Below are 27,615 nucleotides of genomic sequence, written 5' to 3'. Positions count from 1 at the left end.
CACACCCTAATCAGCGTCCTTTGCTTACATCTACATACACTTTTCACAATTGACTTTAGTGTAATGTATTTTCTTCCTCAAAGAAAGAAAGGAAAACCTAGTTCACACTTTCCCAACTTGTTTTCTTAATTATTTATACTCTTCACTGAATGGTAAACAACGCCAGGGGTACAGTCGCACCATGAACCCTGCAGTTTTCTTATATAATTAGTTGTAATGTAATTATATTGCAGTCCACGATAAAACTGAGGAAAGTGGGAGGTCTAGGGTAGTGACATTGTAACCTTCCTGTATACAGATTAAAGATATCAGCTTATTACATTGTTAAGGAGTCAGGAAGTGGCAGCCTCATTGCCTGCTCTCTTGTTATTTAGTCTGAGAGATTCCTGCCATTTCCATTACAGCTTTGATGGTGGAGAGCCATCTGTCTTGTTTAGTCTCCTATCACTTTTTTCACCTCCTCACCCTTGAAACAACCAACAAAAGTAAAGCATCTTGCCATCCTTCAAAATTATAACACACCCAGCAGAGTCATCACCTGTAAAGCACCAAACTGACAGAACTGTTTGCTCTCATTCTTGTGCAGAAGCCTTTGCAACCACTTGCATCACTCAGGCTGAGCAGGATGTCCGTCCGAGCACAAAGAGACCCGTCACGGTGGCAGCAGTGCACTAGTTAACCTCCCTATCCCTTCCTTATCCTTCCAAATGACCACTACCTTCACCTCTTCCTTCCACCTGCTCCTTGCTCTTTTAGTGTGTTCGGTCTTATCTGGCATTGTTGGGTGTATGTGCACAGGTCTTTAATCGCGGTCTGGAGGCCATCTGTCTGAGTGTGGACCTGTGGCTGCACTACCTCGAGTACATGATGTCCCAGCACCCGGACGACGACGCCAAGGTGCGGGCAGAGTATGAGCGCGCCGTGGACACCTGTGGCCTGGAGTTCAAGTGAGTGTGTGTGTGTGTGTTTTGAAGTTTTCTTCTCTTGATTTTGCATGTTATGGACAACAATTCCTGGCATATAGTATATTTTGAGGGGGGAAAAAATTAGTTTCATCATCAATTTGTTATAAATTTAGTTTAATTGATGTTAAGAAATTTATTAAATTTAATTTAATTTAATTGATTTTAAGTACTTTTGTAGAAGATAACACGTCATTCAGTGCCTGCAAATATACTGTGTACTGGAATCTAGTACAGAATCACCATTATCTCTGTAGGTGGCCGACCAAAATACCGCACAGCTTCCCTGTTACTGTGTTCTCTGCCAGTCTGTGACCTGTAGCTTAAATTCAGTGCCTTCATTGCTCCTCCACCATGGATTTGGAATCAGTGGACAATATTCAGTAAGAAAATGTTCATGAATGCACCAATGTAACTGCTCTCCTCCTCTGACCAGATGAGCCGCGTGGCTCTGCTGCCGGGTGCGTGGTCTTGGCCTTAGTCTTGACGTCAGTGTTATGTGGTGATGGCTTACTGTTTATTAGGTAAAAGGGAGGTTATGCAAGTTTATAAATAGTCTACTTTAGCAGCAATAGGTTACTGGTTTTACTGGTTTTGCACCTTGGGTGCTCAGTCTCTGACCTGTTACATGAGGCATACAGAGTATAGGGAAGGCAGTGTTAACACATGAGAGGTGTAATGGGAGAGGGAGAGGACAGCAGTGTGCCAGAAGTATATGGACCAGAGCTGCTGGAGGAGTAGCATTATCAGCTGCTCAGGAAGAATTTTTAAGATGAAAAGCATCTTGATAGATTGACTGGTTTGCAGGAAAAGCTACCTCAGATCATTTGCAGCATAAAAGTCATAACACCTACGTAGGTAGTAATAGTAGAAATAAAATTAACCTTTTGCATATATCCCTAATTATATGGTTGAGAAACCACTGAATGAACAAACTGGTATTTAATAGAATGAATGATCTTGTATGATCACAGGTGCCCTGAATTATTGTTATTATTATTATTATTATTATTATTATTATTATTAACATTAACATTATGGTATTTGTGTTGCTGTTTTCTGTTGTACCTTGACCACTACCTTCACTGCCTCAGGTCAGATAAGCTGTGGGAGGCTTACCTCAATTGGGAGAGCACTGGCAAGCGCTGGAAGAATGTGACCCAGCTGTACGAGCGGCTGCTGGCCACGCCCACCTCCCGCTACGCCCAGCACTGGCAGCGCTTCCAGGAGCATGTCCGCAAGCACATGCCCAGCGAGGTGATTGGCGTGGAGGAGTTCCTCACCCTGAGGCGCGAGGTGCTGGCAGAACTCAACCGCTCAGACATCGAGACTCCTGATGAGGCACCGCCAGGGGTGGAGGCGGCACCCGGCGATGACCAGCTCGGCACTAATGTGGTGAGGCTTGCACCGTGGAAGGGAGGAGAGACAGTTATGTTTAAGTGGTACAATGAAGCAGTTAGTTTTTTGCTTGGTAACTTCATGAATGCTGGGATGAACTGTAATTCCAGAGCTCAAAATTACATTAAATTGACAAAGAAATTTTTCCTAGTTGCATTTGTTGTGCATTAAAATTTTTACCACTTAATAGATCAGTTAATGTGTGTACAGTAAGCTCCCTTCCACCCTCGTTCCTTTTCCGCACACACACACACACACACACACTTGTTTCACTGTACCAGGCCATCCTGTAGGTCGTTGTCCTCTGCTGTCACCACCATCACTGAGCTAGTCTCAATATTTTGCTCTACTGCATTCTTTTTACCATACTCTCCTAATAAGCAGCCTATTTTCCTCTATCCAGACATAGACATAATCTTCCTACTTAAATCTGACCGTTCCTCACGACTAACCATGAGCACTCCACAGGTGTTCCCTAGCATGTTGATTTCCATTGGTGTATTGTTGTTACTTACTGCTCATGCCAAACATATTTTGCTCCCATCACAGTAATGTTTCTACTTAGATTGTGTGCTAGTTTGAGCTTTGTCCATAATTAACTTTGTTTTATAGTGGCAGCTTTAATGTGGAATTGTTGTCCTGCCTTATGCAAGTTTATTTACCTTTCCAGAACATCTATTCTTTCCAAGGTATTGAAATTCAGATTTTATATTTCTTGCTTTACATGAAAATTTTTGGTAAAATATAATGTAAAAATAGCCACAGACACACACACACTTACATGGAGATAGGACCACACAAATGTAACTCAGGCCCTGCATACTACAACTACGTAAATACACACACACACACACACACACACATACACACACACACATACTAACCGTCCCTCCACTATCCCCTGCAGCAAGATGAGGAGACCAAGTTGCTGCAGAAGAGCATCATCGCAGCGAGACAGAAGCTGCACGAGGCCACTGTGGCGGAGGTGAAGCTGCGCTGGGGCTACGAGGACGCCATCAAGCGGCCGTACTTCCATGTCAAGCCACTGGAAAAGAGTCAGCTGTCCGCCTGGCGCACCTACCTGGACTTTGAAGTGAAGCAGGGGGACCAGGCCAGGATCAGGGTGCTCTTTGAACGCTGCCTCATCGCCTGCGCCTTCTACGAGGAATTCTGGATGAGGGTACGTCCGCTGGCTGGCCTTCATGTCTGCTGACTTGTCCTCTGTGTTATCTACACATCCCTCACTTTACTTCCCCCTTCTCCTGCTTGTCAGGTCATATTGATGGCCATGTTTTATCCTTGTTTCCTCTTGATATCATAATACTACTTCTTAATATGCTTGTACCTTGCAGTACTGCAAGTTTTTCTTATTTTATCTTTATGTACTTTACTCTTGTCTTCTTTCCTGCCCAATTATAAAAACAGATCTAACTTCTGTCAGTCCACACATCTAGGGGATGAAGGAATCCATGCACTAGAGGGATTAAATCCCCTCAGGTTCTGTGCTTCTGCCCATTGATAGCAGTCTCTCCAATCCATGATATGAATTGGTAGGGGATGAGACTTGAAACCCATCTCCATAAAATAAAGAGCTCTCACCAAAGAAAAACTTGAGGAAGGGACTTGTGTCAAGGTTCCTGTCATGACTTCACTGCCGGGGGCTCAGCAGAACTGTTTTGATACCTGTGCTGAAGGACAAAAGTTCCATAGTAGTGACTGGAAAAGGCAAATTGATGCCTTTGGTAATAAGTGCTTACACAGAATCATGGGATATTGCTCCTTCAGTCCTATCTTGTTAGCTTAATAAATGACATGCATTGTTGTGCCTCACCCATCCTGCACCATCAAAACCCCCCACATGACTTCCATTCTTGCCTTTCCCCACAGTACATTCGCTACCTGGAGGAGAATGAAGGGTCGGAGGACGAAATCCGCTCCGTGTACAACCGAGCATGTGTCATTCATCTGAGGGAGAAGTTCAGGCCACACCTGTCCTGGGCAGCCTTTGAAGAGGAAAAAGGTATTAGTAGTGCTGATGACAGTAGTAGTAGTAATAGATGTAGTAATAGTATTAACAGCAGGGTGGTAACTGCAGCAGCAATAATTAGCAGTAGAAATAATTGCAGCACCTGCAATAGAATTTTCTGTCTTTCCCTGGGGCAGCATTTAGTATGTTTTTTGTCACTTTCTTCTCAACGTTCAGCTTTCGTTCACTTACAGAAACCTCTTTAAGATTTCAACCTCTACAAGCATAATGCCTGGACTTGCCCGTTGAAGCCGTTGCCTCCCATGGCTCACAGGAGTGCTGTCTGGAAGTGACGGTCTAATTTCTTGCCGTGACTTTATCTGAAATAGATATAAACAATGAGCATCTGCTATATTTGAATATTTATAAGAAATCTTCATTGCAATAAGTTAATTACTAAATAAGTAATAAATATTTCTTCTATAGCAGGGGTGTCCATTGTTTACATCTGTTTCAGATATTGTTTGCAAAAAATCTGACTGCCATTTCCTGAGGGCACTCCTGTCAGTCAGGCTTTAAAAGGAATGTTAAGACATCAAATATGTTGAAGTTAAACTCTTGTGGACAGCTTTTAGGGCTGAGGCACTTTACAAGACAAGGCCCCAGTCGCCACCTCAGGAAAAAAATTAATTAATGGCAGCTCAGCAAGTATTGCCCTGGCTGGTGGATTTGGTATTCTGTAAAATGGTCAAAGTTCTTATACAGTCCTGCCGTCCTCATTCCACCTCGCCCCCACAATCTAGCTGGTTGGAGTGTGTTGTTAAAGGAAAGATCTGTGTGTGGGCATTCCCTTAACATACACAGCTGACCAATGGCAGCACAATATTATTGGTATGTCCTGGGACAATTTTTTCTATGCACTGAATTCAGAGACTACTTGCTTTGTCACTCTCTCTCCTTAACCTTATTTTGATTCCACAAAATCTGCTCAAACATTTTGACTCATCATTGTACAGCCAGTGCAGCATGGTAGCTCCCCAATCATTGGTCAATCCGTCTTTCTCATCTCTATTTTCTTTCCTCCCTTCCCCAAACCCACCTTTAACTCTCCTCTCAACTTGGCCTGTTTTCCTGTCCTTTTTATAACCAGGTCTCGGGCAGCTCTGAGAGATTTTTGGAGATCCTGGAGAAACCACAGCCAGGCAGCTTCCCAACTAAGCATGTAACCTCCTCCCTCAGTCAGTCCACCCTCTCACTCCTCCTTTCATTCTTCCCTTCTGTCTCAACCAAGAACCCACCTTAAACACCCTCTCAGTGCATTCCATTTCCTCACCATTCTCTAACCATGTCAACAGGCAATGCTGAGAGAGCCCTGGAGATCCTGGAGGGGCTGCAGCAGGGCAGCACCCCAAGCCTTGAGGCATACATGCAGGCAGCCGGTGTTGAGCGACGGCGTGGCAACCTGGCCGGGGCAAGGCAGGTGTTTGAGCGCTGCCTCGCCATCCTCCTCGAAGAGCCGGACAAAAACATTCACTCGCATGTCTCCATTAAGTTTGCGAGATTCCTCACCATGGTATGTAGGGGCCTGACATGCTGATTGTTTTTATGCATGGGTTGCTCATTGATTTCTTAATTCTCTTTCATGTAAGTGTGCCATGACTTTGTTGCCTCACAGCAAGGCTTTGCGTGCACAGTCTGCCACTTGGATTGGCAAGGTGTTGATACGTGCCTTGATTTATCTTTTCAGTTTTGCCGTGAGCTTGAGAAGGCACTTGAGGTGTTGAGGGAAGCACATGAGTTTAACAAGGTATGTGAAGAGAGTAGAAGTAGTAATGAGGTTATATTGGAATAAAAGAAACATAAATAAATAAATATTTTTTGGAGGGCAAGTAAAGGTATAGAAAGTGCCTAAATCCTGACCTTTGTTGTCATTTACAGGAGAACAGCAATGTAGTGTTGGCCATAGTGGACCAGACGCTGCTGTTTGACCCTCCGCGCATCGACGAGGCGGTGGCGGCACTCAAGGAGGGCATCCAGACCTCCCAGCAGCCCGGCACTCAGCTGCTCTTTGCCCACCGACTCTTCCACTTCATGTCTGAGTGTGGCCAAGACCCTGGCAGGTGGGTGAGGGCTGGGATTGGAAGGTTTCTTTTACTTTCTCTTTTTTTTCACAGCAAGGGAGGCAGCTCAAGGGCAAAAAACAAAAACAACTAAAAAAGCCTACTTGTTGGTCATTTGCACTGGTAGGAATCATTGTATTGAGGAATAAGTTTCGTATCTGTGGCTGTTGCGCTGAGCGTACATACGTAGCCTACCCGTCGCTCCAAGCCACAGATACATATCTTATTCCTCAACACAATGATTCCTACCTGTATTCAGTTATTATAGAGTATATTTTTTTATGTGAGTATATTTGGTATGCCTATGTGAATGAGCTATGTAGGAAATAGTGATGGAAAGTGTGCATTACTTTATAGGTAGCCTGCTGTCATCCCCTGCAGTGCTTGTTTTGCAGGGCCCGTTCTCCCTTGAACACTTGCAGCATTATGATTGTACTTTGTTTCTTAGGTGATGTCATTGATTGTTTAAGTTGAGTGTCGTTATTCAATTAAGTTTTGAATATTTTTTAATCATGAAAGAAGCTAGATTATCTCAATCACGTATATTTGGTACGTGTCTTTGATACAATTTATGATGTCATCAACAGCCAATCAGGTGAAAGGGGGGCGGAGCTTAGCCAGAATGGGGGAGGGGCTTCTCGGTGCAAATTGGCCAAGCTAATTTGGACCGACTATAGACGCTGCTCCTAGAAAAGAAGAAAAACAAGGGGCCAGAAGAGAGATCTATTTTGGGTGAGAGGTATTGCTGCTGCCACACAATTGATCCCCTAAATTGTTTTTATGAAATTATGGGTTGGACCTGGTTGGGTTGCTCTTGACCATTGGTTCTCAAACTCTTTGACCTGCAACCCCTTCAAAGCACTTCTAAAGACTGGCGACGCCCCTTTCCCCCAAATCAAAGCATTTCTGACAATCTGACTTTTCTGCCTAAGGCACCGATAGGCTTTTTTGGTGGGGCCTGAAGGTCGGCCCCAGCCTGTTGTGACTCAGGCAAGTGTTTATAGTGGCGCCATCTTGTTTGGCTCGTGCTGCCTCCCAGAGCTCATCTTTGAACCTATCTTTAGAAAGAGAATCTAGGGTCTGGGTTGATAGGTGGTCGTCAGGATAAACTCTCTCAAGGCAGACTGTGTAGGTGTACTTTTTTTGTTGGTTATTCCTCTAGGTCTAAGTGTCTATCGGGGATGGTCGCTAACTTTGACTTTAATCTCAGCTGCATTTTATCACTTCCTTGGCTTTTCAGACTTGTTCCTTAGGTCGAGAAATTCCTTGCAAACACAGGTGCTACATCACACAGCTGCGTCCCTCTTCACTCGATCATTATTATGGATTATTGATTATGTAGGGGTGCACAGTTGCCATCTGTTGCAGCCCAGACTTGTATTTAGTGCTTGGTTTGAATTGGTGAATAGTAAGGTTCTACTTATTACTTTTTTATTATTATCTGTCTTTCTGTAAGTTGAGTTGTCTCATTAGTATTGATTTCTACATTGGTGGCCTGAGTGAGGGTTGCTATTACTGAGTGTGTTGTTTCTGTTCCTGCAGTATGAGTGAGGGTCTGAAGGTGCTGCGGCAGGTACAGCATGAGGTGCGGCAGATAGACACGAGCATACCCGAGATGGACACCAGCGGCACCCCCACCAAGCAGGAGGAGGCCATGTCCGGCGGCATCTCTGTGTAAGTGTTGAAGGTGCTTTTAAAAGTTGTAGTGATTGTGATGAGAACAGTTTTTCCACGGGCACACATGCCCTCGCACAAACCCACACAGCCATGAGACACCCACAGCACCAATGTAACTGGTATTGGTATCTTTCTCACTTTGAAATTATTCTTCAATAACTTTTAAGGTAATCAACATTCCTGTTTTAATATGGCAGTTCATGGCTAGTTACAATTCACAAAAAATTGTAAATTTTAAGTGATTTCAATGCTGCAGATACACTAAATCCCAGACATGTTTGAAAATACATCTTGTCATGGGCTCAAGGCATCCTGTGGCTGATATTCCTTAATGTTTATTTAGAATATTCATTCATTCATTTTAGTATCTTTATTTTGTTAATAAAAGGTTGTTATAGCATGTCACAGTAACAATTTTTCCTTGTATACTTACTGAAAACACTTATGTTGAAATGTATAATGCTTTTATATTTTCTTGCTTGTTAGTGTGATGTCATATGATCTCAGATGTTGCAATACCAAGGAGTTAATTTCCTAATAATTCAGTCGTCCACTTTTCCCTCCACAGCATTGAGTCGCGACGAGACAAGCGGCTCACTCAAGACAAGTCCAGCCCTGGCCCTGTCAACGGCACTACGTCCACTGCTGGAGCCAATTCTCTAGCCACAGGTGCCAGCCAGTCCTCCATGGTGCCAGGCTACCAGGGGTACCAGCAGCAGGGCTATGGGGGTGGCTATGGGCAGGGCTATGCAGCACATGGCTATGGAGCGTCACACTACCAGAATTGGGGCTACCCGACACAGCAGGGGAACTATGGGTATGGGCAGCAGGGCTGGGGCTCCTACGGCAACTATTATGGCCAGAGATAAGACTGACCAACCCATCATCACTCTGCTGGGTTTTCATTATCAATTCATTGTTACCAACAGCAGCAACCTTGTCATAGTCTCCATGGCTTATTTATTATTATTATTTTCATGAAGTATTTTGCACGGGAGCAGATCATGTAAAATTTTTTTTTTTTTTTTTTTTTTTTTTTTTTTCCTCACGCTTAACTTTAAATATTGAATGATTAAGTCACTTGTGTAGCATTATCATTATTTCCTTTTATTACTATTATCATCATCTATATAATTCATGAATAGTGATGCAATAAGTGACCTCATATCTATTTTTCATTCTTTTGTTGTTATTATTATTTCCGCCATTATTTTGTTTGTCGTCATTGTTTCTGTTGTGCTGCGCTGTGATGAGCAAGTGTCATTGTTTCTGGTCACATTTGAGAGCCACTCACTCTGGTGGACACGCCACCTTGCCTCTCTTGGGGAGGTAATAGAGTCTGATTCTCTGTTAACCCGGTAGCAGCGACAGGCCAAATTTGTGGCTTTACCGTGTAGCAGCGACGGACCAAATTTGTGCCATGAAATACCCCAAAAATATAGATGATACATAATCTGATCACAAATGCTTTGATATATATTATGAAATGGTTTGTGTGAGGGATGATTTTTTCTCATTTTTCTCGCTTAGAGGGATGGACCATTAAGAAACATGATCCCCGCTGCTACCGGGCTAAAGATTGAGAGAGGAAGTGGAAGGGAACAGCAGAATTGTTATCAGCATTACAGCAATTGCTGCAGCCGTTATTGTTTTAAGGCTAATAGATTACACCCTGCAGCACTACTTGGAGTTTCTTTGTATAATGGCAAAATGGCAGGCACGGTTGTTGACAATGCTCTTGATTGCTATCATTATGCTGTCATTGTTCTGTAGGTTCTCAATTTGACAAGTGTGCTTACTTGTGCAGCATTTTGTACATTTGCTTCTTGTTAGTTTCTTCTTTATATTTCTTTTCATTTCGTGATCCATAAATGGTTATCACATGAGTTTTTATTATTATTATTATTATTATTATTATTATTATTATTATTATTATTATTATTATTATTATTATTACCATTGTTCACTGGGGCCCATAATAATCATAACTCACATTTGTGAAAGTCTGGTTTGAGGGGGGGAAGAGAGAGAGAGAGAGAGAGAGAGAGAGAGAGAGAGAGAGAGAGAGAGAGAGAGAGAGAATGTCCAACTGAATCATGAATCATCATTAGTAATTTTAAGTGCTTTTGTTCTTGTGTTGCTTTGACTTTAGCAAGGTTGTGTGCTCACACAGGCTGGGTGTGCAGAGCCTGTGTGTGCTTATCGAGACCTTTGTGTCCATTTTGATTCAGCGTTTGATCTGTGTGAGTTTTGGATGGAAAAAAAGACATACATGTGTGTGTGTGTGTGTGTGTGTGTGTGTGTGTGTGTGTGTGTGTGTGTGTGTGTGTGTGTGTGTGTGTGTGCGCACTACACTTGAGGGGCCAGTATATGTATGCATAAATCATAAAATGTCACTTTTGAGGTGTGTGAGTCATTTTTACATCACTAACAAAATGTTAAGATGATCAAAGAGAAGACAGAGTATCATAGAATTAGGCATTAACATTGAACACAAGACCACGTTTTGGCCTGCCGATTGGTTTGCACATATTTATCTGGTGTTGGTTGTGTGCGCCCTCATTGGCAGAGGCCTCAGCCACTGGCCTGGCCCTGCACCCTCGACGGTGCGCCCCAGTGGTGGAGGACTCGTCCAGTCAGGAACAGGCAAGTACCTGGGTGTTAGTGGGATCACGTTTTAATGAGTGGACTTTTGCACACTGCATCTCTTTTACTAATTTGTTCATGGTGTGTGCATGTCTGTTTTGTTTGTGTGTGTGTATATAAGTGTGTATGTGTTTTTATTAGTGTGTGTACATGGACATTGCATTGTGTATGGGCCATAATCTGACAAAGTTGCCTTGTTTCTAGTTTGTAACATTTGTTTATGTTGAAACAACGAAAATGGATGAATGGCTCATTCTTTCTTTGCATTTCTACCTTCCAGTTCTGAAAAAGGCAAAGGAAGAAAGTCTTGGGTTATGAAAGAGGCAATTGTTTTAAGTCTGTATTAAGATGACATATTGACATTTTTAAATTGTTTCTTTCTTTATGAGAGATGTCTGCCCAATTGACAACATTGTATACACAGTATGTAGATGCGCATACATATGTATGTAAAAAGTAAATTGCATTTTTTGTAATGATTGTGTAAATAACCTTAATGAGTGGTGGTGGTGACATTTGGGCAAGTGGGAATATTTACAGCAGCTGCTATTACTAGTAATAGTAGTAGTAGTAGTAGTAGTAGTAGTGTAGCTTTCAGGGGATGATGGGTTGATACAAGGCAACAGTAAGTGAAAGGAATCAGTTTGAGGTGATTGGCGTAGTCATGGGGCTCAATGACGCAGTGCACAATGCTTATCCGCTCTATCATACATGTGTGACTTAGATCTCTTGTAACATGGAGATATTCTCTCTCTCTCTCTCTCTCTCTCTCTCTCTCTCTCTCTCTCTCTCTCAAACATAGATGGGATATGACCAAGAAAATTAGAATTAGAATACTGGCTCCGGGAAATAACCAGAAATTGATTGCATTGTCAAAACTAGCTTGAAGTTGATGGAAGACATAAGGGAGAAAACCATTGGAGTGGAACCTCAATCCTCAAACTTAACCATTTCCTAAATGTTGTTCAGAATGATTTGTTAAAAAAACAAAGCATTTTCCCCGTAAGAAATAGTGTGAAATGGATGAATGTGTTCCTGATCCCCAGATGATTGCTTATTTTAAGATTCATAACTAATTTATGCTTAAATTTGTATCCGTATGGAGGCGGTGGCTGAATCGACAGAGTAACAGCACCGCGTTCAGGAGGACGCGAGTTCAATCCCCGCCCGGTGCCACCAAGCTGGGATTTTTCAGCCGCCGCCGAGTGGCTTAAAACTACCCACATGCTGTCCAGAAGACCATCTATCAACCCGGACTCTAGATTCTAGGATTAAAGATGAGCTCCGGGAGGGCAGCATGAGCCAATGCAAGATGGCGCCACTATAAACACTCGCCTGCGCCAGAACGGGCTGGTCCGATCATCAGGCCCCACCGGGAAAAAGCCTACCGGCGCTATAGGCCGCGACGTAAAAAAAAAAAAAAAAGCAGTCAGTAGGCCTATATAGTGGTGAATCAGCAACTGGTGTGAGCGGTGCTTGCAACGAGAAGGAAGTGTTAGGAGCCATGTGATGTAAGAAAAAAAAAAATTAAAGCGTTTATGAGGACTTGAGGGAGACACAAATGAAAAAATACAAACCAGGGATGCTAGATAAAAAAAAAAGTCAAAACAAAAATTTTCTGAACACTGCTCCTTCCTCTGCCGTGGAGGCAAGGGGTGCAGGCATTGGTGCAGGTCGCTAGGGGCTGCCAGTTAGGGATGGGCAAGTACCGTTAATTTGAGTACCGGTAGTACCGGTACCGAAAACTCAAGTACCGTTAGTACCGGTACCGGTACCGGTACCCAAAGGAGTTTTTTTTTTTCTTAATGACTTCTGATGAAATTCCCAAACAAATTTCCTGTAAAGAAACCTCTTCCTTCAACTTAATATCAACTAGAGTAGAAATGCAACGTTTAGGAGCCTTCTGATTAATGTAAAATCACTTAGGTTTAAGGACAGATCACCTAGTCTGTACCATGGGGTCTGTGTGGTCTAATTTTCTATGTAAATCTATGTAAATCTCTCTCTCTCTCTCTCTCTCTCTCTCTCTCTCTCTCTCTCTCTCTCTCTCTCTCTCTGAATGAAGTGAATATTGATTTTGTCGAAAAAAAAATAGCATGTATAGTTATTATGGATGTACTCGATCATAGTCTAATAACAATAAAAATATTTATTAGCAACCTAAAAAGAAAAAAATCGGACATAATAAATAAATCAAATAAACGGAGCTGTGATGGAAACGGAAGCAGACAAAATGGTGGGAACTTGGGGAGACGGTCAGCGGGCAGTGACTCAGCGTCTACACACAGGGCCCATACCACATGGAGGAGTGATCATTAAGCTTCGGAACCCGATAGCAGTTATCGATACCAGGTACCGGTACTGGTATCGATAACTGCTATCGGTACTGGTACCGCGAAGCATCATGATCACTTGGGTTCCGGGAAGCTTAATGATCACTCGGCACTGCGCATTGCCGTTAGGATCTTAGTGACGCTCGGTGCTCGCCCGCCTCCATGAGGTATGAGCCCTGTGTAGACGCTGAGTCACTGCCCCGCTGACCGTCTCCCAAGTTCCCACCATTTTGTCCTGCTTTCCGTTTCCATCACAGCATTATTTGATTTATTTATTGGAGTTACTGGATAATTCTTCATGTCCGATTCTTTTTCTTTTTTAGGTTGCTAATAAATATTGTTATTGTTATTAGACTATGATCGAGTACCCACTACCCATATCACCGAGATATCCACTCACTAAGTGGTGATCTCTCTCTCTCTCTCTCTCTCTCTCTCTCTCTCTCTCTCTCTCTCTCTCTCTCTCTCTCTCTCTCTCTCTCCTGCTACACCTCCAATATTTAATCATCTTATATAATTCATCATGCAATTCTTTATAGCCAGAAACTCGCCAAGGATTCAAACTTTTTCGTTAATGCTTTATTGATAAATATTATCTCTCTCTCTCTCTAAAAGTTAACGAGTCATACGAATTTAACAGTGGCAAGTAAAAAAATACTAAGTCTTGGGTTAAAAGTTAGTGAGTCCCACGAGTCTTTAGAAAACGCTAATATATATTGTTATTGTTATTAGACTATGATCGAGTACCCACTACCCATATCACCGAGATATCCACTTACTAAGTGGTGATCTCTCTCTCTCTCTGAATGAAGTGAATATTTATTTTTTCGATAAAAAAATAGCGTGTATAGTTATTTTGGATGTACTCGATCATAGTCTAATAACAATAACAATATTTATTAGCAACCTAAAAAAAAAATCGGACATGAAGAATTATCAATAAATCCAATAAATAAATCCGAGCAACTGGTACCGGTACCGAGCAATCTGGTACCGGTACCGTACCGTTTAGCTGGTACCGTTAGTACCGGTACTGGTACCTTCCTTCCTTTTCAGATTTACCCCCTAAAAAGGGGGAACGGGCCTTTGTCACAGTGGACGGCCCGTCGCAGAGGGGAACCCGCCGCGGGCGTGCGGCGGGTGGGGGAGCCCTTCCGTCGCCGCCTCAGCCACGGGTATAAACCGGGGGGCAGCGACGGAGGAACGGGCCCTCCGAGCTCTGGCTCGAGGAGCAGCCCGCTCGTGTGGGCGAGCAATGCAAGCTCGTAGCGGGAGCCTCCGCCGCCGCCACAGCCACGGGTAACAGCCGGCGAGCAGCGACGGAGGCACGGGCTCTCTGGGCAGGCGCCCAGCAGACACCCGTAGCGGTGCACGGGCGAGCAGCCGACCGATCGACTTGACTGCCGCGGTGGGGCCCTAGGCGAGGATGACCAAGCGGGTCAACCACGCCGCAGCAGAAGGACCCCCCGGCTGCTCGCCCGAGGAGTGCTGGCGGTCCACTGTACTGGTACCGGTACCTGCCCACCCCTACGCAGTGCCAGTGAGCCTCTGGGGTGGTGTGGAGGAGGGGCGTGGTGGTGTCTCAGGCTTAAGTCAATCATTTAGCGATATCCGGAAAACAAAACTATCTCCATAATAAAAAGCATCATATTCGGCCTACCCTTTCCTCAACAATCCCCTCAAGCTGTAAACTAACACACGTGGCCCCTCCAAGCCCTTGAAAAACTATATTCCAAGAGTTTCCTGACACACAGCAAGGCAGTCACACATCCTTGGGCTCCAGCAATCGTCATAGAGGCGAAGCGTTGGTCTCGCTGTCTCGCCGAAGTCCCGAATAATGAATGAAGCACAGCAGATCAGGCATGCTCCTAACACTAGCCTATTTTCTAGTTTCTGACTCATAACTACTGTCAAAACACATCTATAACTAACCATTTAAACAACAGCTCTAAGGGAATCTCGTTATCTATTGGTGTGGCAGTTTTTGGGGTCTAAATTTGCTAAATACAATGTTCTGAGGCTGACGATCTTGGTAACGTTTCTGCCACATGACTCAGCAAGGGTGCCAGATTGTCTTACTCAGCCTCCTATATTTACATTTCCGAGCCTCAAACTGTCTCTTGGGCCTCAATAACGAGACTCATTTATAGTTATCGTTACAATCGTTAATTCCTGATGTCTTTTGGCAATAGTTGATACTCGAAAACCGGTAAATACGATACTTTGAGGACAACGATCTGGGTACCGTTGGCTGCCACAGATCTTCGAAATCCGTCTCCTATATTTACTGATTTCCGAGCCTCAAACTGTCTCTTGGGCCTCAATAACGAGACTCGTTTATAGTTATCGTTACAATCGTCAATTCCTGAGGTCTTTTGGCATCAGGAATTGTCGAAAACCGGTAAATACGATGCTGTGAGGACAATGATCTGGCAGAGGTGCACACCAGGCGGCGCGCAACCTTGCCAGATTGCCGTACTCTGCCTCTTTAAGTTTGCCGATTTCCGACCCCAAAACTGTCTCCTCCACCCCAATAAATGGCTTCAGGTTTAGTTATCGTTAAAATGGATAATTATTGGTGTTTCTTGACAATAGTTATGGCTCAGAAACAGGTAAATATGTTGCTCTGAGTACGATAATATGGCAGCAGTGGCTGAAGACAATGGCGGACCGGCGGGGGGTTATATACGACCCGCTCTGTTTTGTTGTTATTTTCAGTGCAACGAAGAGACTCTGAAAGAAAAGCGAGGCAAGGTTTGAAAGATTAAGCACCGAAGGAGGCGAAGAAGAGGTGCAAGTGACTGTGAGAAGCGGAAATTCAGCAGATAACGATGCGGAATAGAGAAATGGAGACTGTGATGGACGGTCAGTGTGTTTGTTTGTAAAAAAAAAAAAAAAAAAAAAAAAAAAAAAAATGAAGCGAGGTGTTCGCAAATAAGTGACAATACGGTTATTATTTCGAAGACTCCCGTAGAGAAAATAACTATAGTCTTCGTTTAATCAAGTTAACAGAGAGAGAGAGAGAGAGAGAGAGAGAGAGAGAGAGAGAGAGAGAGAGAGAGGGGGGATGACTAGGCTATTTCAAGTAAATTCGCGTTAGCAGAGAAAGCGATTGTGTCGATAGATAATCTCCAGTGACTGTGTCGATAGATAAACTCCAGTGAATGATGCCTCGATAAAAAGAAAAAAAAATGATAAAGTAAGGAAGTGAGAGAAAAAAAAGAGATAGCTATTAGTAAAGAAAATATGAAAACGGGAATAAAAATGAAAATAGTGAGAATGGAAAATTAATGAGGAACAACAGGAAACGGGATAAAAAGGGAAAACAATAAGACGAAATGCGGAGGACAAGGACACGATAAAGAGGAGGAAATTAAGAGGAAAAAGAGGAAAATGAAAATAGTGAGTTAATGGAAATAAGAAGGGGAGGGACAGCAACAAGAAACGGAAAAAGAAAGGAAGACCAAGAAGACTCAAAGTGCAAAAGACAGGAAGACGACAAAGAGGAGGAAATTAAGAGGAAAATGAATAGTGGGGTACCCGCTTCACACACTCCATAGGCTGAAGCGTGGGGTCTGTGTTAAGCCCTCACACACCACCGAACGAGTGTGTGATTGTTGTGTTGATGGTGAGGCAATGGTATGGAAGATGATGAAGGAGAAAGCGTGTGAATGGTGATAAATGGTGATAGTGGTGACTCGCTGTATATCTAAGTATGCATATTAAATCCATCTTTGTGTGTGTGTGTGTGTGTGTGTGTGTGTGTGTGTGTGTGAGGGCGTTCAGGGTTCTCCTCACGAGCTTCCTGTGTGTTGTGTGTTGCGGGTCATCACCATCACTCACCATCATCGTCACCACCACCACGAAGACAGCGATAAGTAAGTGTTAGTTAAATTAATGTTCATATTATATCATTTGTTCTTTTCCCTGTTATTCTTCTTCGTTTACTACTACTACTACTACTACTACTACTACTACTACTACTACTACTACTACTACTACTACTACTACTACTACTACTACTGCTACTACTGCTACTACTACTACTACTACTACTACTACTACTACTACTGCTACTACTACTACTACTGCTACTACTACTATTACTACTACTACTGCTACTACTGCTACTGCTACTACTACTACTACATAAATGATACCTCCACCCATGTTTATTTTCCCGACACATAATCATGGAGGGCTCCATAGCTTGGAGGTCATTAGCCCCAACTCTGTTCGCTAATGACTGTGGCATCCAACCATATCACTAATACTACCTGACACTAAATCACCTATCATCTATTACGTCTAGATCCCCCTTTCCTTCCCTACTCAAGTCACTCCCGACCCACCCTAAGGTCACTCTCCACCACTGTGGCTTCATAGTCCATATTGGAGATGTTGGTGGCTTTTGGGCCAGAGTGTCTGGTGCCCCTGAGACATAGGATGGCCGACCTGAGCAGGGAGAACGAGAGGCGACACCTCATCCAGGTGACAACGTGGCTCCTTGGCTGATGCTTCTTTTCTGAGATTAGTTCCGCGAGGCGTGCGTAGAAGCATTGGGCCCTGGGACCCATCCCGCCGGATGTGGTGAAGACGAGGGGGGTGAAGCTGCCTGACGCAGCAGCGATCAGCTGCCTGTCAACTCAGACTCATCTGCCTGACGGAGATTGCCAAATTAAAATACCCGCGTTATTACTGTAAAAAAAAAAAAAAAAAACGTAGCAGAAAAAAAATATTACGACCATATAACATTTTTATTTTGCTCAGAACGAGGTTATCTTTCATTTCTGGACCATCCTAAACTGGAGTCGTCTGACCATCAAGAACCCATGCTCACTCCCGCCCTGTGGAACTATGGACTGGAACCTTTACTACTTTTAAATTTGGGTCCAGCTGTGCCATCAGGCACTGTCCAGCGCATTCTTTCTTTTCGATCCAAGTTTCATCAATGAACACTAACACTTCAGATCTTCGTTTAGAGGGGATGCATTTTCATTTAATTATAGTTAATCTTAAGTATTCAGTTCTTGCTCCTACATTGTCCTCCCTCATTGAAATTGCCTTTCCACTGTCACTTTTTTGCACCGGATTCCAAGTTCTCTCATGAATATCCCTTTAGTCTATCGACTCTAACTTGAGCCTTTAGGCACGGCTCCCCTGTGCCGCGCTACTGCCACATCACCCCATTACTCTCCTCAGAGGAGCTCGCTACCCCCCTCTCTCTCTCTCTCTCTCTCTCTCTCTCTCTCTCTTATTTACGTTAAATATAATATCTTGTGCTTGGCTGTGCAGCAGGACGCGAGAGTGAGACCTACGTGAATCTTTCGTGGTGGCGGAAGGGTGAAAGGTGCGGCACCATCGCATGAGCCACGTTGGCAAGTGATATGGAAGGTTTACAGAGTCGTTGTCTTGCCCTCACCTTCCAAGCCCTTCATAACACCATGCAGTCGTATTATGAATATATATATATATATATATATATATATATATATATATATATATATATATATATATATATATATATATATATATATATATATATATATATATAAATAGATAACGTACAGACTATAGTCTGTTCAGAGCAAGAAGGCGGTTCAGGGTGGAGCTGGTATCGTCGTTTACCTCTACCCATGCTGCCAAATCAGCTTTCGTACATGCGTCTCTCTCTTATTTCCCATCCATGTGCTATTTGAAAGCGATATTTTATATATTCTGTATATAGTAAAGGAAGCTACATAGTACAATGAGTGTCGATGTTTAGGATTATAACAAGGATTTGTATAAATTCTATGACATGTGGCAGCGATTTTTTCCCATGTTGCCACGTTTTGGTGTTGGCAGTGGTGGTGGTGGTCGGTGTGTCCCCCTAGGTCCCTCCCCCGGGTAGAGAGGGAGAGAGAGAGAGATAAACAGGTGGGTTGTGGGTGGGTAGGCCGGGAGAGAGTGCTAAGCTGATAATTGGCGGTCGAACTGGCAGAGCTGCACTCATGGGAATTCTGGAATCTGCCACTCCTTGAACCGCCTTCATGCTCCGAACAGACTATAACAGTAAGATAGATCGCCATGCGCAGGTCATCTCTAGATGTGTAAACAATGGGGGTTTCCCCGGGCCAAGCCACAGCGCTCAAGTTAGAGTCGATCGACAATAGTTTCGTTCTTCCTTTGTGATGCTACAGAACGCTTCAAACTCTTACCTTGCTATCACTCCCGAAGGAGGCAGAAGGAACTTAGGATCCTTCATGTCATCAAACTCAATTTCTCCACCTGTAATTTCGACACAATCTTCCAAACACCTATCCCCTATTTTTCATTAACACTCAGCTGTCCCCTTCTTCCACATTTAACATTCTCTTCCTATCCTAAACTCAAAATCTTGACTGGAAATTTGATATCTCACCTCTTGTTAAATCAGCTTCCTCGAGGTTGGGCGTGCTGTATCGTCTCCACTAGCTTTTTCCCCTTCTCAGATGCTGTCCATATACAAGGGCCTTGTCCGCCCTTGTATGGAGTACGCATTTCACGTGTTGGGCGGGGGGCTCCTCACACACAACCCTTTTGGACAGAGTGGAGTCAAAGGCTCTCCGTCACATCAACTTCCCTCTCTTACTGACTGTCTTTTACCTCTTAAATTCCACTGCAATATTGCGTCTCTATCTTTTATCGATATTTTCATGCCAACTACTCTTCTGATATTGCTAAGTGCATATATCCAATATCTGTATCTTGGAAAATTTCACATACCTTTGTAGCGTAGTTTCAGAACAATGGTGTGGCTTGCCAGGAAGTCTTACGGCCGAGTGACTTGGCCCACGGTGTTCTGGTCTCGCTTAGCACGGGTATACGGCGTTGTCGATTCCTGTGTTGAAAGACTGCGACCCGAATTTTCAAGTCGCTTGTGCTCTCTGTCTTACTCTACGGCTGTGAGACATGGACACTAAATAGTGACTTAGAGAAGCATCATGGGATATCGCTGAAATGACTATGTCAAACCGGCGACTACTTTGTGAGACTGATTCGAAATATATTACTCGCATAGGTCCGTCAACGCCAACTCTGGCATTACGGGCATGTGGCACGCTACCTAGAAGCCGACCCTGTTCATCGCATCGAGTTATATCTGTAACAGGCAATCCTGAGTGGAGGAGGCCGAGGGGACGCCCACAGAGTTTGTGGCTAGAGGAATTCGATATATCCTGCCAGGATGAGAAGGGGGGCTGCATGGGGACTTGCCCGGAGGGACCCTCGGAGTCGTAGGGTGGGCGGGGCGACGCGACCCCCGTACGACGTATGCCCCCATTGATTGATTGATTAATTGATTGATGTATCCACCCCTCCCACGATTTTCTGTTACAGCTTAACCCTATGCTTTCCAAATTCATATGGGGAGGCGGTGGAAGAGTGGTTAGCGTGGCGACGCTGCGTCCAGAAGGACGCGGTTTCAAGTCCTGCTCGCCGCCACAGCTGTTTTTTTATTGTCACTGCTGGAGTTTCCTAAGACTACCCACATGCTGTCCTGAAAACCACCTATCAACCCGGACTCTAGATTCTCTCTCTAAAGAGAGGCTCAAAGATGAGCTCCGGGAGGCATCATGAGCCAAGCAAGATGGCGCCCCTATAAACACTTGCCTGCGCCATAACGGGCTGGGCCGACCATTAGCCCCACTGAGAAAGTCTACCGGCGCAATGGGCCAAACGTAAAAAAATAATAAAAAAAAAAAAAAAAATGCAAGATTTAACATCATCTTCATTGTAAGTGTGTGTGTGTGTGTGTGTGTGTGTGTGTGTGTGTGCACGTAACTTTTGTTGTGGCCTTGTTCGAGTTATTGAGCGGCTTAGCTGTTTGGTGTTTGAGCGTATAGTTGATTCCTTGTTGGGTATTTTTTGGGGTTATCGCATTGTTGGGGTGAATTGGTTGTGGGCTACTCCAGCTGTGAAGCAGGAGCTACGGAGTCGGCAGGAGTGACGTCAGCAACGAATGTGAAGACGTTCCTGGAGCGAGGGGGCAATCAGTTCGCGACAGAGGCCCACTCGAGCGCCTGCCCTCGCCTTGAGCAACCACTAGTACTCTGCCCGTTACCCCTACTGCAGACACCTGTCTGTAGACTTGCTACCTTCACATATATTGTTTTAATTAAAGAGGAAAAGCGAAGAATACTTGCATAATTTACTGCCACAATCATTTCTTTATCCCTTCCGCTGATAAACTCTGGAACAGACTTCCCTCATCTGTATTTCCTCCTTTCCTGCGACTTTAACTCTTTCAAAAACGAAATATCAAGACACCTCTCCATCTGAAATCGATCTCGCTTCTGGCTACCCGGCTCACTTTGCTTTAGCAGGAGCAGCTCTTGGTAGGATTTTTATTATTGTTTTTGCCCTTGAACTGTTTCCTTTACTATAAGAAAAAACAGTCGTACTGAAGTAGTAATCAGACACGCCAATCCTCGTCGACAGACCGACGTGATCGGCTCGGCTGACGTCAGCCTATAGTGTCGGTTTGCCGGTTTAGGAGGAAGCAATCCTTAAACAACAGGTGAAATAGTAGTAAGAGTCGTAAATACTCCCGGACGCGTGTACCTGTGGCTCACCCTTCAGCCAAAATTACGCCATGAGGTGCAAAACAAGAGGCTTTGTCTGTAGGAAACACGTTGAGGAGAAGGACGTGACAGCTTGGATGTTGAGAAATAATTTTGTCCTCCTCCTCCTCCCACCATCAACAGTGATCTTAAACAAGCAAAACACTGCAAGTCCGCCTGCAGGATAGCCAACACTATGCTCGGGTTCATAGCGAGAAACTTCTAATTCAAGACGCCAGGAGTTATGTTATTCTTATATAACTTGCTGGTAAGATACCACCTGGAACACGCCGTGCATTTCTGGTCTCCAAATTACAAGAAAGACATTGAATTACTCGAGAGAGTACAGCGACGCGCCACGAAAATGATACCATCATTGAGAACGCAACCTTACGAAGAACGACTCAAGCGACTCAACCTCTTCACGTTGGAAAAGATACGACTGCTGGGAAACATGATACAAGTCTTCAAGTACATGAACAAGTTCAGCAATGTTGATCGCTACAAACTAACCCGCGAACAAGAAACATCATCTCCTCTAAACCCCACCTTCTCTTCCTCACCGAAACACAGGTTTCTGAGGCTACTGACAGAAACCTCTACTCTGTTCCCTCCTACTGTCTCTATCCTAAATTTCAATCCGAAGCTGGATGTTGGGCCTACGTGCGCAACGACATCACTTACTCTCGTGCCCACGACCTTGACTCTTCTGAATTTTCCACCATCTGGCTAAGACTTCATTGTCATTCTATTACTAAATACATATGTGCTGTTTATCTCTCACCTAACTCTACTAACTATGTAAAATTCTTTGACTATTTGAACTCTAAAGTGGAGCACATCTTGACTCACTCTCCCTTTGCTGAAATCTCCATCTTGGGAGATTTCAATGTTCACCACCAGCTTTGGCTTTCATCCTCTTTCACTGACCAGCCTGGTGAACAAGCCTACAACTTTGCTCTCCTCAACGACCTAGAGCAGTTGGTTCACCACCCTACTCGTATTCCCGACCGTCTTGGAGACCGGCCCAACATACTAGACCTTCCTTACCTCTAATCCTTCTGGTTACTCTGTCAAACTGTTCTCTCCGTTGGGCTCCTCCTATCATAGCCTTATTTCTGTATCCTGTCCTATCGCTCCTGTACATCCTCTGGACCCGCCGAAGAGGCGATGTTTCTGGCATTTTGAATCAGCTCGGTGGGACGACCTGAGGATGTACTTTTCCGATTTCCCGTGGAATGATTACTGCTTCCAGGAGAGAGACCCCTCTGTGTGTGCTCAGCGCATCACAGAGGTGATTTTCTCTGGAATGGAGGCATACATTCCACGTACTTTCTCTACTCCTCATGCTAAAAAGCCTTGGTTTAATCATGCTTGTTCTCGTGCTATTAAAGATAGAGAGGCAGCTCACAAAAGGTTCCAGAGCCTTCGAACTCCCACTAACTTTGATCTATACATTTCAGCCCGGAATCGTGCCAAATCTATTCTCCGACTTACTAAAACTTCTTTTATTAACAGAAAATGTCAACACCTTGCTTCTTCTAATTCTTCCCGTGACTTCTGGCATCTAGCCAAAAATATCTCCTCCAATTTCACTTCTTCCTCTTTCCCTCCTCTCCTTAACCCTGACGGCAGCACTGCCGTCTCATCTGTCTCTAAGGCTGAACTCTTCGCTCAAACTTTCTGTAAGAACTCCACCCTGGACGATTCTGGGCATATTCCTCCTACTCATCCTCCCTCTGACTCCTTTATGCCTGTTATTAAGATTCTTCCAAATGATGTTTTCTATGCCCTCTCTGGCCTCAATTCTCAGAAGGCTTATGGACCTGATGGAGTGCCTCCTATTGTCCTTAAAAACTGTGCTTCTGTGCTGACACCCTGCCTGGTCAAACTCTTTCGTCTCTGTCTGTCAACATCCATCTTTCCTTCCTGCTGGAAGTATGCCTTTGTACAGCCTGTGCCTAAGAAGGGTGACCGTTCCAATCCCTCAAACTACCGCCCTATAGCTTTACTTTCCTGTCTATCTAAAGCTTTTGAATCAATCCTTAACCGGAAGATTCAAAAGCACCTTTCCACTTCTAACCTTCTAACTGATCGCCAGTATGGATTCCGCAAGGGGCGTTCTACTGGCGATCTTCTTGCTCTCTTAACTGACTCTTGGTCATCCTCTCTTAGCCGTTTCGGTGAAACTTTCTCTGTTGCGCTAGACATATCGAAAGCCTTCGATAGAGTCTGGCACCAGTCTTTGCTTTCTAAACTGCCCTCTTTCGGATTCTATCCCTCTCTCTGTTCCTTTATCTCCAGTTCCCTTTCCGGCCGTTCTATTTCTGCGGTGGTAGACGGTCACTTCTCGTCCCCTAAACCTATCAACAGTGGCGTTCCACAGGGCTCTGTCCTATCACCCACTCTCTTCCTGTTATTCATCAATGATCTTCTTTCCATAACAAACTGTCCTGTCCACTCATACGCCGAGGACTCCACTCTGCATTATTCAACTTCTTTCAATAGAAGACCATCACAACAGGAAGTACACGACTCCAGACTGGAGGCTGCAGAACGCTTAACCTCAGACCTTGCTATCATTTGTGATTGGGGCAGAAGGAACCTTGTGTCCTTCAATGCCTCAAAAACTCAATTTCTCCACCTATCAACTCGACACAATCTTCCAAACACCTATCCCCTATTCTTCGACAACATTCAGCTGTCACCTTCTTCAACACTAAACATCCTCGGTCTATCTTTAACTCAAAATCTCAACTGGAAACTTCACATCTCTCGCACTAAATCAGCTTCCTCGAGGTTGGGCGTTCTGTATCGTCTCCGCCAGTTCTTCTCCCCCGCGCAGTTGCTATCCATATACAGAGGCCTTGTCCGCCCTCGTATGGAGTATGCATCTCACGTGTGGGGGGGCTCCACTCACACAGCTCTTCTGGACAGAGTGGAGTCTAAGGCTCTTCGTCTCATCAGCTCTCCTCCTCCTACTGATAGCCTTCTACCTCTTAAATTCCGCCGCGATGTTGCCTCTCTTTCTATCTTCTATCGATATTTCCACGCTGACTGCTCTTCTGAACTTGCTAACTGCATGTCTCCCCCCCCTCCCGCGACCCCGCTGCACACGACTTTCTACTCATGCTCATCCCTACACTGTCCAAACCCCTTATGCAAGAGTTAACCAGCATCTTCGCTCTTTCATCCCTCACACTGGTAAACTCTGGAACAGTCTTCCTTCATCTGTATTTCCTCCTACCTACGACTTGAACTCTTTCAAGAGGAGGGTATCAGGACACCTCCCGAAATTGATCTTTCTTTCGGCCACCTCTTTTAATTCTTTTTGGGAGCAGCGAGTAGCGGGCTTTTTTTTTTTTTTTTTTTTGTGCCCTTGAGCTGCCTCCTTTGTTGTAAAAAAAAAAAAAAAACGGAAAAAAATTCAAGCCAAGCGATTCTGTACGGATATCGGCAGGAGTTATTTTTCGAACAGAGTTGTCTACCATTGGAACAGCCTTCCTGCAGGAGTGGTTAGTGCGGACACAACTCCTTTAAAAATCGCGTTGACCGTCACTTTGCTGCGTCGTAAGTGAACTAAATGTACCCACTAGTACGTACAGAAGTGCTTTAATTAATCCTTCCCGCAAGCCACTCCTGTAGCTGACGGATTGGTTAAGTCACTGAAAGCAGGCAGCCTCGCAGTGAGGTTTCTGCTGCCTACTCGTCCATGTTTCCTCCTCCTCCACCTCCTTTTCCTCCTACAGTTCCAGTTCATTAATTTTTTGTTATCATAAAAATTCGTCACCTACCACCAATGTGATAGCACATACGCAGAGGGAATAATGAAAACAAAAGATTTACATTAATAATATTTATCTTTATAGTAATAGTATTTATCCTTGTAATCTTAAAGTAAAGTAATGATAATGATGAATAAAATAATGGAAATAATAGTTAAAGCATTAAGCATAATAACATAATAATAGTACTAATACCATCATCATCATCATCATAATAATAATAATAATAATAATAATAATAATGATAATGATAATAATAATAATTATTATTATTATTATTATTATTATTATTATTATTATTATTATTATTACTATTATAATGAATATTATCATTATTATTATTATGATTATTATGATTATTAGTATTACTGTTATTACTGTTATTACTATTATTATTATTATGATTATTGTTATTACTGTTATTATTATTATTATTATTATTATTATTATTATTATTATTATTATTATTAATTAGTTATTAGTTATTATTAGTTATTATTATTATGATGATAATGATAATGACGATAATTAAAATAACAATGGAATTAAGATGTTAACAATACTATCAAAATAAAATGTTTAAGCTCATATGAATTACAAAAGAAAAAATCAATGAATGTCATTGTTATCCGTAGTGATGCTTCCTCTTCAGCCTATGCCTTATTGGTGACGAAGATTGTTACGTTGGTAAAGTATCGGCACCAGTAGTAGCGGTAGTAGTGGTAGCACTAGTAGTAATGGTGGTGGTAGTAGTATTAATAGTATTAGTAGTAGTAGTAATGGTGGTGGTAGTAGTATTAATAGTATTAGTAGTAGTAGTAATGGTGGTGGTAGTAGTATTAATAGTATTAGTAGTAGTAGTAATGGTGGTGGTAGTAGTAGTATTGGTGGTGGTAGTAGTGGTAGCAGTAGTAGTAATGGTCGTAGTAGTAGTAGTAATATTGGTATTATTATTATTATTATTATTATTATTATTATTATTATTATTATTATTATTATTATTATTATTATTATTATTATTATTATTAGCCTATTATTATTATTAGTTGTTGTTGTTGTTCCTGTTGTTGTTGTTGTTGTTGTTGTTCCTGTTGTTGTTGTTGTTGTTGTTGTTGTTCCTGTTGTTGTTGTTGTTGATGATACACTAATGCTGCTGCTGCTGCTGTTGTCGCCACACACTGAGGTACTCAATGGCCTGGGGCCCACACTGGTACACGAGTTGCTTCTCCGACACTGCTTTTAACGCGCCCGTGGTGTAGTGATGTCTGAAAACGAACAAATAAAATCACTAATAGAATTGCTACTAATTATTTTTTCCTACGATTTGATTGCTCCATTTGTTCATGCACTTCCACTTACTGGACACCTCATACAGGCCGCTTAGTTCATCTTGTAACAACTGATCTTCCTTGTCTGATCTGGTTAGGCTTTCTATTTTTGTGTCATCTGTAAATGAACTTATTCCTCTTGTTATACCGCTTTCAAGATCGTTGGTGTAATGCTCAATATGACACCGTAGCGCTAATTCCGCATATTTAGCGTAATGTTCAAGAGCATTTTCTCACCTCTCGGAATTGTTTTACCGAAGTGTTGTTCATGATACAGGGTAAGAAAGAGCTGACTGTGATATTAGTGACGTCACTTATCAAACACCGCTGGCAGGATCGTCTAGCTGCGAACCTCCGGAATACCTGCAGAAACATTGCAGCACTCGGATCCAAAGCTAATTCTAGATTTATTGCCAAAGTGCGAGTTGGGGGCATGCGTTATAGCTGCGCATGGCCTCGGTGCTCATCTCCGTCGCAGTGGCCGTTGAGGCTGTGGTGGGACAGGGCCAGTGTGACATCCGGGTTGGAAATCAATCAATCAGTCAGTCAATGGGGGAAATCGCCTGGGGGGAAAGCCTAGGGGAATAAACAAGTATATAATTTCGTGGGGGAGTTTAATCTTCACTTACTTCAGAAGCCCCAGTATCAGTCCGTCACGAGACCAATATTGGTTTTTACTCTTTTTTTTATTTATTTTTTTTTATTTTTTTTGCTCTGATGTTGGTGAAAAATTTGGTGGGGTTGGTCTTGACTTCGTGCGCTACCTGTTTGTGTCACGTGGTAATGGGTGTGTCACGTGGTAATGGGTGTGTCACGTG

The 27,615-nt window shown here is 43.4% G+C and overlaps 1 protein-coding gene across 3 annotated transcripts in view; it reads left to right on the top strand.

Moving 5' to 3' along the window:
- LOC127005629 (pre-mRNA-processing factor 39-like) overlaps window positions 1-11,245 on the top strand; it is a 21,774-nt gene extending 10,529 nt beyond the window's left edge. For 2 of the 3 annotated variants that reach the window (XM_050874618.1, XM_050874617.1), the window contains exons 4-12: window positions 799-947; window positions 2,057-2,357; window positions 3,268-3,540; window positions 4,248-4,380; window positions 5,682-5,899; window positions 6,074-6,133; window positions 6,265-6,446; window positions 7,989-8,120; window positions 8,692-10,460. In XM_050874618.1, the coding sequence (XP_050730575.1) occupies window positions 799-947; window positions 2,057-2,357; window positions 3,268-3,540; window positions 4,248-4,380; window positions 5,682-5,899; window positions 6,074-6,133; window positions 6,265-6,446; window positions 7,989-8,120; window positions 8,692-8,992 (1,749 nt within the window). In that variant the 3' untranslated portion in view covers window positions 8,993-10,460. Of the gene's footprint in view, window positions 1-798; window positions 948-2,056; window positions 2,358-3,267; window positions 3,541-4,247; window positions 4,381-5,681; window positions 5,900-6,073; window positions 6,134-6,264; window positions 6,447-7,988; window positions 8,121-8,691 lie in introns of all 3 variants that reach the window. The other variant, XM_050874619.1, reaches the window with a different exon arrangement.
- The last annotated feature ends 16,370 nt before the right edge of the window (window positions 11,246-27,615 follow it).

This window comes from Eriocheir sinensis, chromosome 30 (genome assembly GCF_024679095.1).
Source record: "Eriocheir sinensis breed Jianghai 21 chromosome 30, ASM2467909v1, whole genome shotgun sequence".
In the NCBI taxonomy this organism is placed as follows: Eukaryota; Metazoa; Arthropoda; class Malacostraca; order Decapoda; family Varunidae; genus Eriocheir; species Eriocheir sinensis.
The sequence above is the reverse complement of the archived record's forward strand: the minus strand, read 5'-3'. Positions and strand labels throughout refer to the sequence as shown.